The sequence below is a fragment of the Somniosus microcephalus genome, chromosome 11 (genome assembly GCF_052327205.1).
Source record: "Somniosus microcephalus isolate GS21.2 chromosome 11, FLI_Smic_1.0, whole genome shotgun sequence".
NCBI classification, from domain to species: Eukaryota; Metazoa; Chordata; class Chondrichthyes; order Squaliformes; family Somniosidae; genus Somniosus; species Somniosus microcephalus.
In genome coordinates this window covers 56,144,858-56,157,202 of record NC_140997.1, presented here as the reverse complement: position 1 = coordinate 56,157,202, position 12,345 = coordinate 56,144,858, and the positions used below count along the sequence as shown (strand labels likewise).

At 41.5% G+C, this 12,345-nt stretch overlaps 1 protein-coding gene across 9 annotated transcripts in view; it reads left to right on the top strand.

Annotated features, from left to right (window-relative positions):
• brd8a (bromodomain containing 8a) overlaps positions 1-12,345 on the top strand; it is a 69,812-nt gene that overhangs the window by 27,730 nt on the left and 29,737 nt on the right. For 8 of the 9 annotated variants that reach the window (XM_086000712.1, XM_086000716.1, XM_086000717.1 and 5 more), the window contains exons 11-13: positions 2,158-2,334; positions 7,872-8,149; positions 9,894-10,244. In XM_086000712.1, coding sequence (XP_085856838.1) covers positions 2,158-2,334; positions 7,872-8,149; positions 9,894-10,244 — 806 coding nt within the window. The remainder of the gene's footprint in view (positions 1-2,157; positions 2,335-7,871; positions 8,150-9,893; positions 10,245-12,345) is intronic. The other variant, XM_086000718.1, reaches the window with a different exon arrangement.

Below are 12,345 nucleotides of genomic sequence, written 5' to 3'. Positions count from 1 at the left end.
ATATGTCCTATCCACAAAAAGCAGGTTTAAGCCTAACAGTCATTTACTGCCCTATCTGCATTGTCCCAATCATCAACCAAGTGATGAAAAAAGTAATCAATAGTCCTATCAAACAAACCTACTCATCAGAAACCTGCTGCCTATTGCTCAATTGAGGTTCTGCCAGAACTGCTTGGCTTGCGATCTTGTCAGTCTTGATGCAGATGTGGCAGCTGACCAGCTGCCCTTGGTGACAAGGTAGCATTCAACTGAGTGTGGCGCCAATGAACCCTAGCAAAACTGAGGTCAACATGAAAGCCCTCCAGTGGCTAGAGTCATACCTGCGCACAGAATGATGATTATGGTCGTAAGAGGCAAATCATCGCAGCCTCAGGACATCGCTGCTGAAATCCTCAAAGCAACATCCTAGACCAACCATATTCGGTTGTCAAATTTTGTCTGGTAACACCCCTATGAAGCACCTTGTGGTGTTTTTACAATGTTAAAGGTGCTATATAAATGCAAGTTGTTGCTTCATCAATGGTCTTCCCTGTGTCAAGATCAAAGGTGAAGCTGTTTGCTGAAGATTGCAGTTTTCAGCTCCATTCAACAATCTTCCAATAATTGAACAGCTCATGCCAGCCTGTAGCAGGACCTGGCAGCATCCAGACTTGGGGCTCCAAAGTAGTAGGTAACATCAATGCCATGCAAGTGCCAAGCAATGACCCATGTTAACCACCTCTTTCTGACCTTCAATGACATGCCCATTACCAGATTCCCACCATCAACATCCTGGGGGTTATTATAGACCAGACATATCAATACCGTGGCTACAAGAGCAGGGCAGTGACTTAGTGCACACCTTCTGACCCCTTAATACCTCTCCACCATCTGCAAGGCCCAAGTCAGCAGTGCGATGGAATACTTGGCACTGATCTAGTTGGGTACAACTGCAACAATCCACAAGAAGCTTGACGCCATCCAGGACAAAGCAGTCAGCTTGGTCAGTCCCCACTGCTGAACTCATTTTTCATCCCATTCACCACCAGTGAATTCTGCCTACAGTATGTACTATTTATGGGATGCCCTGCAGTAATTAAGCAAGCTTATTTTGACAGCATATGTACTAATTTATGGGATGCACTGCAGCAATTAAGTAAGCTTATTTCGACAGCACTTCCCAGCCCTGTGAGCTGTACCATCAAGAAGCACAAGAGCAGCAAAATCATGAGAACACCCTGACCTGCAAGTTCCCAAGTTTTGCACTTTTCTAACTTGGATATATACCAACTATCTTTCATCATCACTTGGAATTCCCTACCTTGTATTCTGGTGTCTGAGCATTCAACAATTACTTGTTTTCAGTATGTGCTTGAATGTTATCCAATTGAAACAGCCTTTAGGTAACAGATTTTTCTTATTTTGGAAAAGTTGTCCCATTTCGCTCCTCCTGAAGGGAGTGAATAATGTTGGTGTAGGTGCTCATAGCCTTCTGGTTGGGCAGGCAAGTGTACACCCAACCCACAGGAATCGATGACTAGAAAGTGGGCGACAGCAGCCTGTGAACCTTACCATTTTCATTTCTTTTCCTATTCCATTAATCCTGCAATTGCAGTTTGCTCCATGTTCCAAGGTAGTCAGAATTAAAGTTTTCTGTTCATTGTCATGGACAGAACTATACACTTGTTCACTTTCATTCTATGTGGTTCCAGAAATCGGTCCAGTCATTTGTTACATTTTGTGGTGCCATAAGTGGACACATCTGGTTGCTCTGGTGTGCAGTACCATAGGTCGGGATATAGCTAATTGCTGTCATTGTGAACAGACAGGGATAGATCAAGTTACTGTCATTCCATATGGTAGTAATGGCATGAGAATTCTACTGTCATTTTGTATTGTACCAAAAACAGAAAAATGGTCTGGTTCCTTACATTATATACAGTACTACAGGAAGGGACAGACCTAGTTGCTCTCATGTATACATAGCATAGTTTGGGACAGGTCTGGTGGTTGTCATTGTTCTGTGCTGTACTGTGTTTTCATTGAAATACATTTAGAAAGTTCAGTTCTCAGTGGGTTTAGTTGTCATTTAACTAAACAAAGAACATGTGTGTTGAAAATGGTTCCTGTTGCCTGTCTGCATTAGCCTTGTATGTTTCTTTGTGCACTTTGTGTTAGGAGCCCCTACTCTGTCCAGGCTTTTGGAGGCCGGCCTCTCGCACTTCACGCCACCTTTCGTTCCCTTCTCTACTATCTGCAATGAGGCACCACCTCCAGTTAAACCTATGCAAAATCTAGCTGACCAGGTGTGTTCAGCCGCCACCGCAGCAGTGACGCAGGAGAGCAGCGGGACAGGTCTGTCACAAGGCAGTCTAACCTATCGCTGCCAGATCTCAGCAAACATGCAGTAACCTAATATCCTGTTCCTTTTAAAGATTGTCCCAAACTTTTAGATCTGGATATAGAAGAAAAATTCCAGGCAAACTGGGATTTCAAACAAACATTCAAAAAATAATACTCAAAGACGAATGCCTTTTGGTTCAATGGCGCCACATGATGACACTTGGATAGGATGAAAACCAGTGACACCAGAAGTCGTGCCCTAAAATTCATATCTCAAAGAAATAATGCAAATATCCAATCTCCAGAGTGGAGTGTTTATTTAGTTGCTGTCTTTTTAACATTTTTGGTACCATGTCCAGTTAAACCTTTCCATCCTCACTTTAAATTTTCACATCTTTTAAAAAAACACATCTGCACAATGAATTATCCCAATTGGAGAGACTCCGAGAAATACAATAAATGAGAAATGCAAGGCGTGTGTTGATGCATCACTTTGGAGATTCAGTGTGGTTTGGTACAAAATGGTAGAACAGTGACTGATTTCCACACAAGATGGATTTGAGTGAGGTGTGCTGTCAGAGAAAGCTGAGCAGAGGCCGGATACCTCCCCGGAAAAAGGGAAATTGGAGGGAGAGCCATGCCTGGGCACTTTGTCCACGCATTACGGCTAATTATAGAGCGGCATTGCATGAGGAAATAAAGCTTACTACAAAAAAAACTAAGGTTATGGGGAATGGGATATGGTATATTCTAGAGCGAATAAAATGCATGTGTATTATTAAAGATATATATGGTGGCTGGGAGTGTGTAATACACTATTGAGGCTTTAATATAAACCATAATGAAACTAACAATTATCCAGTCCACAAAACGTGCATTCTTCAGCACATTGGCAAATGTCTATTTTTCCAGTTCATATCATCTTAACACCGCTACATCTGCAATTTCAAATGGCAACCTTTTCCTTTCAATCCTGTGCAATAGGAAAAGTAGGTGATCTACAACATTGGTAATAGACCCGAAAATAATGGGGCTTTGCAGTGTCTATTACACTGTGCGATACAGAAGTATGTCACTTTCTATATAAATATCAAAATATGGCTGTTTAAGAAAAATTAAATGTCCAATGCTACTATGGATGTAGTACAAACCTCAGGACTAAATAGCATGCCAAAGAAAATTGTTTAAAAAAAAAAAGGTTTCTGTGGTACCAATTTATTTTCATGTGGGGCTAATTTAGCTTGTGTTCAGTGAGACTGTTAATAAGTTGATCCAAAGTTATAGTGCAAATCCTGATGAAATTTTGTGTTCGTGAGTCCCATAAATTTCTGTTCTTTGACCAGGCATGTGGAGACCTAAAGGGAGGCAGGGGAGTGCGATTGCCAATAAAGATTCTTATTGTATTGATTCTGTGTGAATATTCAAATGGGAGATTTTCCTTTCTTTTGGTAATGATGGAAAATCTCAAATTCCTCAAACATAATTTGTCATCAGGAGTGCAGTATAATTGGTCCAATGCCTCAGTGGAAGAGCTATTAAATCCAGTTCCTGTAGTATGAGACTTTGTTCCTTGTGGTGGGTGTCTAGTACCAGAAATGTTTTTCTTATGTTATTAAGAATTACTGGAAGAACAGCGAAATCTAGGGTTGCAGATACATGGATTTTGAAGGTCGGCGTGCTGTTAGAAAAGGCCATGAAAAGGCAAATGGGATTCTGTGTTTTATATATAGAAACATTGAATAAAAAAGCAAGGAAATGGATGTTTAATTTGTGCAAGACATTAGTTAGACTTTAGTGTATTGCTTGCAGATCTGGGCACCTCATTATAGGAAAGATGTTTTAGCCATAAAAGGGGTATATAGAAAATTCACTAGAATCATAGCAGGAATAAGAAGTTATAGTTATGAAGAAAGGCTTGAAAAATTGAGCCTATTTCACTGGAGCAGCGAAGGTTAAGATCTAATGGAAGTTTTCAAAATAATTGAGGGTTTTGAGAGAGTAAATAGTGACTGTTTCCACTGGTTGGCAAATCAGTAACCAGTGGGTACAGGAGGAAATTAGAAGAAGCTAATCGATCTCGCGCGGCACTGCACACTGGGAGTTAAGAACAAGTGCAGTCTTCAGGTGAAGTGGGGTAAGAAGGCGGCAGATAACTGGACCCGCATGCAGACCTAAGATTTTTTATATCTTTTGAGAGGTATTCAAAATCTCATTTATGCATACACTTCCTGTCAACTTTTTCAATTATAAATTCCTACATTCTTAGAGCTTGGGGAAGCAGACAGGGGCTGGTAAAAAAAAAAAATTAAGTTTTTTTAAAATTACATTTTTTTAAAGTTAAAGGTCGCACTCACTTTCATACAGACAATTTGGTGCGGCGATGAAGAATCTTGTACTCCGTAGTGATGCCTATTGGCCGGAGGTGAAACTGCAGGCAGACCTAAAATAATGGCCCTTAATTTGTGGTCAGTGGCGAAGCAAAGGTGTTCGCCGCTGGTCCTGAAGAAAGTGGGAAAATTCCAATGGGAATTCCTAGTACAATGCTGCAGTGACGTCAACAAGCTGTCTAAGCAGCCAATCACATTGCAGATTTCTCACCAACAGCGAACCAGGAAATGAGAAGCTGCTTTTATCTGGACTTTTTAAAAAATGTTGGAGAGCAAAATAAAGATGGGGACTTTCACATGAAGCTGAAATATCATAGACAAACTTTATAATTTTAAAGTTTTTTAAAAATTGTAATTTTTATCATAATGGAGAAATTTGACATTCCACAAATATCAAAATTAGTTTTTCAGGGCCAGAACGTTTGTTTACCAGTCAATATGCTATTAAAACCCCAGTTGCACCTATTCCATCAAGGCTTAACATTTAATGGGGTATTTAAAAGTGATATTGCCATGGAAAAGGCCAAGTTTTCGTCAGTTTCACTGATTACTGACTCTGGTGGGGAGGCTGCACAGCGCAGCCAGTGTCGGAGCAGTGAATGACTGACCACAACTTCAGGATTTCTGTGTTTAGATGCGCATGAGCTAAATCCTGAAGTTGCGGTCAGTTTCAGAGGGGTAATGACGGCCAACGCTGGCAGTTCACCGATATTACCCACCGCCAATTCCAGGCCAAAGTATTCTAGCATCGCAGGCCGTCCCATTAATGCGGAAAACCTATTAAAATTGTGACGAGACAAATGCTACCAAATGTGGACACAATTAACACTGAAAACCCTCATGGTTTTCATAATTATTTCGATAAAAGGTAGATTTTTTCACCTCCACAGAGCATTATTAAAGCATGGAATGAATATCATTTAAAAGTATTTGCAAAGAAAAAAAATGAAAGTTTATGGGGAAAGGGCAGGGAAATTTGTATAGAATCGTTAGCTCTAGTTGAAGAGCTGGAATCAACATAGGTGTGATGGTTTGAATGGCTTCATTCTGTGCTGTATTTTCTGAGAAGCACATGATGTCTCAACCATTTGACATTAATGGTTGCTGGGAGCAGAGATACTGGAAACATTGTAATGTGGTATTAATGGCCAATATTTCCCAGTAGTCTGATGCATACTGCAACAATGCTGACTAACTAAGTGATCCTTAGCTCTGAAGTTACATGTTTTTACATAAGGAGTGGAATTTCAGGTGATGACACTGTTGGGGGAAAAAAGTTTCATGGGCAGTGCTTAATTTCAGTGTGTCACTGGTGAAGGCTTGAGAACATGCCATCTTGGCTGTGGGTGGTGTGTAGTTAACGAAAACATAGAAGGAATAGAGATCAGGAAGAAAATCCTAGAGAAAGAATTGCCCATAACAGCTTATAGGAGGAGAGGCTCAACAGTAAACATTCTAAGTTTCACAATTCTACCAATTCCCTCCCTATAACCATAGGACATAAAATCATGTATGAAAGTGCATCATATGCACTGGATTTTACAATCCTGCATCAACACTGTTCTGAGTTTGAAAGAGCTGTAACTTGAATTCTCACACACCAAAAGAAACTATCAATAGAGTAAAATCAAACCATCCCTATTACAAAATTTTTAATAGCTAAAATCCTATTATGATTTCAGTTCTTGCAGTCAACATATTAGTTGTATAAAATAGTATTCAAAGATGCGGCCAAGAGTATTTCTAAGATTCCTCTTTTATTTAAGCATGATGCATATAAGTACACTGATCTGGGATTTCTATACTTTGTACATTTCTTGATCCACTTTTGCTTTTTGGGACAATCTTTAACTGCATTAGGGAGAATGTGGACTAGATGCAAAATCACCATCAGCAATTATTTTGCTTTTAAGGCAATTGTATTTTAATAGTAGCTGCCACTATTTTAAAATCTTTTGTGTTGCTATTTTTTTTTATATAACCACATACTGAGGCACAATGGAATTACATGTTGAATTTTTAACGTGCTGTGCCACAGAGGACTCATTTCCTGCAGTTTCCAAGATAGTTGTTTCGTAATCTCAGTTGTTCTCCACAAAATTGAATTCCAAGCCTCTCCCCGTAGGAAAAGGGGAAGAATTGGAAGGAGAGCCAACCTGGACTGTTCAGGTGACAATGGCAGAGATCTGGGAGCAGTCTTCAGAATGTTCTCTCAGCTGGCGATGTGAACTGTGCAGGACAACAACAGGAATTCAAGAAAATAACTGGGGGAGGGGGAGAAATAATCGACAGACTCTGTCTTGGAAATACTCTACTGAAATAATGTAATAATGTAAGCCAATGAGTAACACTGAGCATCTGTTCATTTTCTAGCTTTTAATTTTTTGGGGGAGACATGTAAAGAACTATTGAATGCGCCTTAATTCATATATAATGGGGAATTTTATGTGAGGTAAATACTCTCAATTCTTTAATGCCTTACAAACCACCTGGAAGGATCTTAGATCAAATGTGTACACTTTCAATGTTGCAAGCCGGCATTGCTCCAGACAGGACAGTGGAACGGTGTAGCCGGGTGGTTTGCCTGCAACATCAGGATCCAGTCCAGGTGACCAGGGATTCTCCTGAATAGATTTTGAGATTTATCGACCTTCACAGACAAATGACTAAACGAAGGGAGACGAAGGAATCACTGGGACGTTGTTCCTCAAATGTTTGGTGTTGTATGGGAGTTATGCTGATTATGTAGTCCTTCCCTATCTTACTTTGTATACAGAACCTTTTTTCTCTGAGCATATCTCCATTTTCTCCAATCATCTACACCAATTTTTCTGCTACTAATATACCAAGATGATGATTTCTTTGTAGTCCTCACATTAATTTACCATTTATGATCCCATTCATAACTTTGAAATCCAAACACTTGAGATATTTGAGCTTGTTTGTCTTGACCGTTCAGAAGTTCTATTGCATTTTTACTCAAGTTTCCAAACTATCACGTTTCCAATGTATTTGAGTACTCCTTAGAAATATTTGAAAATACTAATTATATCGTTAAATTATAATTATAAAATGTCTCTTCAACAGGACGTCTGGTTAGAATTGCAGAAAATGTATTAATTTTTAGAGAATCATTTATTTTTCTGCTGTTTATTCCCGCAGTTGAAGAAGCCACCATTTGTGTTCAGGTAGAGAGCTGTGTGGAGCAGCCATCACTGTCGGTATCTGGAGATCTGACCAGCTTCTCTGTGTTAATTGACTCTGGAGAAAGCAAGTGTCTGCCAGCTGGCACTCTGCAGATTGCAAGACCAAGAGAGAGTATTGCAGATCAGCACCGGTCAAAGCAGCTTGCAGACAATGTAGATACTGGAGTATCTGATTATACAGATGTACTGCCCTTGGAGAACTCTGCAGACATCCTAGCAATCATTGAAGAGAAGGTAAACAGTTTTCACCCTCCATCACAATTTTATTTTATTCCCTCCTTTTAGGCTCCTCCTCATTCCATATGCCAGGATAGGCAGGTGCTCTGCTTCCAAGCTCTGCTTGTGTTGCACTTGAGCTGACTGCTGCGGATCTGTCTGAGCATTGGATTGACTCCTCATAGAAACATAGAAGATAGGAGCAGGAGTAGGCCAGTCGGCCCCTCGAGCCTACTCCGCCATTCAATGAGATCATGGCTGATCATCCAAACTCAGCACGCTGTCCCTGCTTTCTCCCCATATCCCTTGATCCCTTTAGCCTTAAGAAATATATCTAACTCCTTCTTGAATATATTTAATAATAATTTGGCCTCAACTGCCTTCTGTGGTAGAGAATTCCACAGGTTCACCACTCTCTGGGTGAAGAAATTCCTCCTCATTTCTGTCCTAAATGGCCTACCCCTTATCCTTAGACGGTGACCCCTGGTTCTGGACTCCCCCGCCATCGGGAACATCCTGCATCTAGTCTGTCTAGTCCTGTTAGAATTTTATAAGTTTCAATGAGATCCCCTCTCATTCTTCTAAACTCCAGCGAGTATAAGCCCAATCGACCCACTCTCTCCTCATAGGTCATTCCTGCCACCCCAGGGATCAGTCTGGTGAATCTTCGCTGCACTCCCTCCATGGCAAGAATATCCTTCCTCAGATAAGGCGACCAAAACTGTACACGATACTCAAGGTGTGGTCTCACCAAGGCCCTGTACAACTGCAGCAAGACATCCTTGTTCTTGTACTCGAACCCTCTCGCTACGAAGGCCAACATACCATTTGCCGCCATAACCGCCTGCTGCACCTGCATGCTTACCTTCAGCGACTGGTGCACAAGGACACCCAGCTCTCGTTGCACTTCCCCTTCTCCCAATCTATTGCCATTCAGATAATCTGCCTTCCTATTTTTGCCACCAAAGTGGATAACCTCGCATTTATCCACATTATACTGCATCTGCCATGCATCTGCCCAATCACCCAACCTGTCCAAATCATCCTGGAGTTTCTCGGCACCCTCCTCACAGCACACACGCCCACCCAGCTTTGTGTCATCTGCAAACTTGGAGATATTACATCTAGTTCCCTCATCTAGATCATTAATATATATTGTGAATAGCTGGGGCCCACGGACCGATCCCTGCGGTACCCCACTAGTCACTGCCTGCCACTCGGGGGGAAAAAAAAACGTTTATTCCAACTCTTTGCTTCCTGTCTGCCAACCAGTTTTCTATCCAAGTCAGTACCTTACCCCCAATCCCATGTGCTTTAACTTTGCACGCTAGTCTCTTATGCAGAACCTTATCGAAAGCCTTCTGAAAGTCCAAATACAGCACATCTACTGGTTCTCCCTTATCTATTCTACCAGTTACATACTCAAAAAATTCCAGTAGATTAGTCAAGCACGATTTACCTTTTGTACCTCATCATCCGAGATCAAGGAATCATGAATGGGAGTCCACCGTCTACCATAATATGGTACAGCAAGGTTGCCTTAGAGTGTTTTTCAATATCAGAAGTCTGCTGTGGAACAAGTTTCTGTGTGCTATCAGTTGTTGCCAGCTTCATGAATTGCAAACTCCGTTGTATTAAATTATGTGCACTTCTCCGCTGTGGAATATTTGGGAGAGCACTGGAAAGACATCAGTTGGTACCTGGAATCTGCAGGATTTAATAAAACAATATGGCTGATCGGTCATCTTCTACTGTTTTGCAGGTGGAGGAAACACCGGAGCTGTTGGATCTTCCCACTGATGTTGGAGAGCAGCTAGCTGCCACTGAGGGAAATATTGCCTCCCTCTTTCAGGCAGAGCAGGTGAAAAAGGAGGAAGCTGAAGAAGTCCAGCAGCAGACTCATAAATCAGAGCGCCGATCCAGTAATGAAACTCAAATGTTGGATGGTTTGGGAACTGAGGAGAAATTGATTATCAAAGCAATTAAGCAAGAGTTGCCAGAGAAAGCAGAGGAAGAGCAAGAGCAGGATGAAGAGTCAAATTCAGGACACGTGCAACAGATGGGGAGTGCGGGAAAATCAGCAAATTCCCCAGACAGAGGACTGAAAACTGAGGTAAGAACAGAGGAGGAAACGGAACACAAATGATAGGACTTTGGGCATACATATGGCATGGCTTTAATAATCAGTTTGTAAAATGAATCAAGTACTGGAGCCACACCTAGGGTAAATTTACATTTGCAGTAGAGGCTGCTTTGCTGAATATTTAAAAAGAAAACAAACCAAAAAATGGTTGGTACTTTTTAGTATTAAGGAAAGATTCAAATGATGTGAAACAATGTGAGTTTGCTCTTGTTATATCTTAATCTGAAACACCCAACACTATTGCTGTCCAGAAAGGTGAACTGAGGTAGTTTCAAAGTGACTCCTGAAGACTCACTTTTTTAAAAGAAAATGTGTTTTTAGCCCGTGTACTTTTTTTTCTTCTCTTAACATACTGATTGTGTGACAGATGTATTTGTTCTCTGAATATGAGCGGCACTGGCAAATCTGCATTTTTGTTATCCTGAGTTGGTGGGCCGCCTTCTTGAACCGCTGTAGTCCTTGTGATGATGGTGTTAGTTGTGGAATTCCAGGATTTTAATCCAACAACAATGAAAGAACAGTGGTATATGTCCAAGTCAGAATAATATGTGACTTGGAGATGATGGTATTCCCACGAGCTTGCTGCTCTTGTTCTCCATGCTAGAGATCGTGGGGCTGGGATGTGCTGTCAAAATAAGCCTGGTGAGTTGCTGCAGTGCATCCTGTACATACAGCAACTACCCAGAAGGGGGTGGATACTGAGTCGAGTGGCGGGGCACCAGTTAGGCAAAGTGCTCTGTCCTGAAAGGTGTTGAGCTTCTTGCGCATTGTTGCAGTGGCACATATCCAGGTGAGTGGTGAGTATTCCATCACACTCCTGACTTGAACCTCATCAATGTTGAAGAAGCTTTGAGGACTTAGGTGAGCCACTCATCAAAGACTGCCCTGCTCTTGGAGCTACAGTGTTGACATGGTTGATCCAGTTAAGCTTCTCGTCAATGGTGAACCCCAGGATAATGATGGTAGGGAATCAGCGATGGTGGTGCCTGTTGATGGTCAGGGAGAGGTGGCTGGTATTTTCTTGTTTCAGATGAATATTACTCACCACTTATGTGGCGCGAATGTTACTTGCCACTTGTCAGCTCAAGCCTGGGTGTTGTCTAGGTCCTACTGTAGGCTAGTATAGGTTGCTTCATTATTGAAGGAGTTGTGGATGGAGTTGAACACTGTAGGGTTGTCAGCAAACCGCCTCAACTTAACCTAATGGCCGAGAGAATGTCATTGATAAAGCAACTGAAGATGGTTGGGCCAAGAACGCTTCCCTGAGAAACTTAAGCAGCAGTGTGAAGGGGCTGTCGTGATTGGCCTCTAAGAACCACAACCATCTTCTTTTGTGTTGGGTATGGCTCAAACAGTGGCTGTTTTTTCCTTTACCCCCATTGGGCTCCATTTGCCTAAACCTCCTTGATGCCATACTCGATCAAATGCTGCCCTGCTGTTGAAGGCAGCTATTCTCGCCTGTTCTCTGGCATTTGCCATTTATGGGTGAATATGCAAATTAATTTTGTTACTTTACTCTGAAAGGGAATGTCTTGCACAGTGTTTTGATTTGGTTGGTAGTTAATTATCATTTGTAACATAGTCGTTTAGGTAGTGATATCTTGCATTTCTTTTTCCTACCTGCTAACTTAATTGAGGTCAGGCTTGCAGCTTGGCTGGAGGTGGGAGGATGAATAAATCCAGTTATTGTTTATTATCCTAAGCACCAAGTTAAAAATATTATGGTATTTTGAAAAATGTACCCTGCCTGGGACCAATTTAACTGCGAGACCTGTCCACAACGAAGATGTAGGGAAGAAAAGTGTCATTGCCCCGTATGGGGAACATAAGAAATAGGAGCAGGAGTCGGCCATTTGGCTCTTCGAGCCTGCTCCACCATTCAATCAGATCATGGCTGATGATCTTCCTCATCGCCACTTTCCTGCACTATCTCCATATCCCTTGATTCCCTTAATATTCAAAAATCTATCGATCTCTGTCTTGAATATACTCAATGACTGAGCCTCCACAGCCTTCTGGGGTAGAGAATTCCAAAGATTCACCACCCTCTGAGTGAAGAAATTTCTTCACA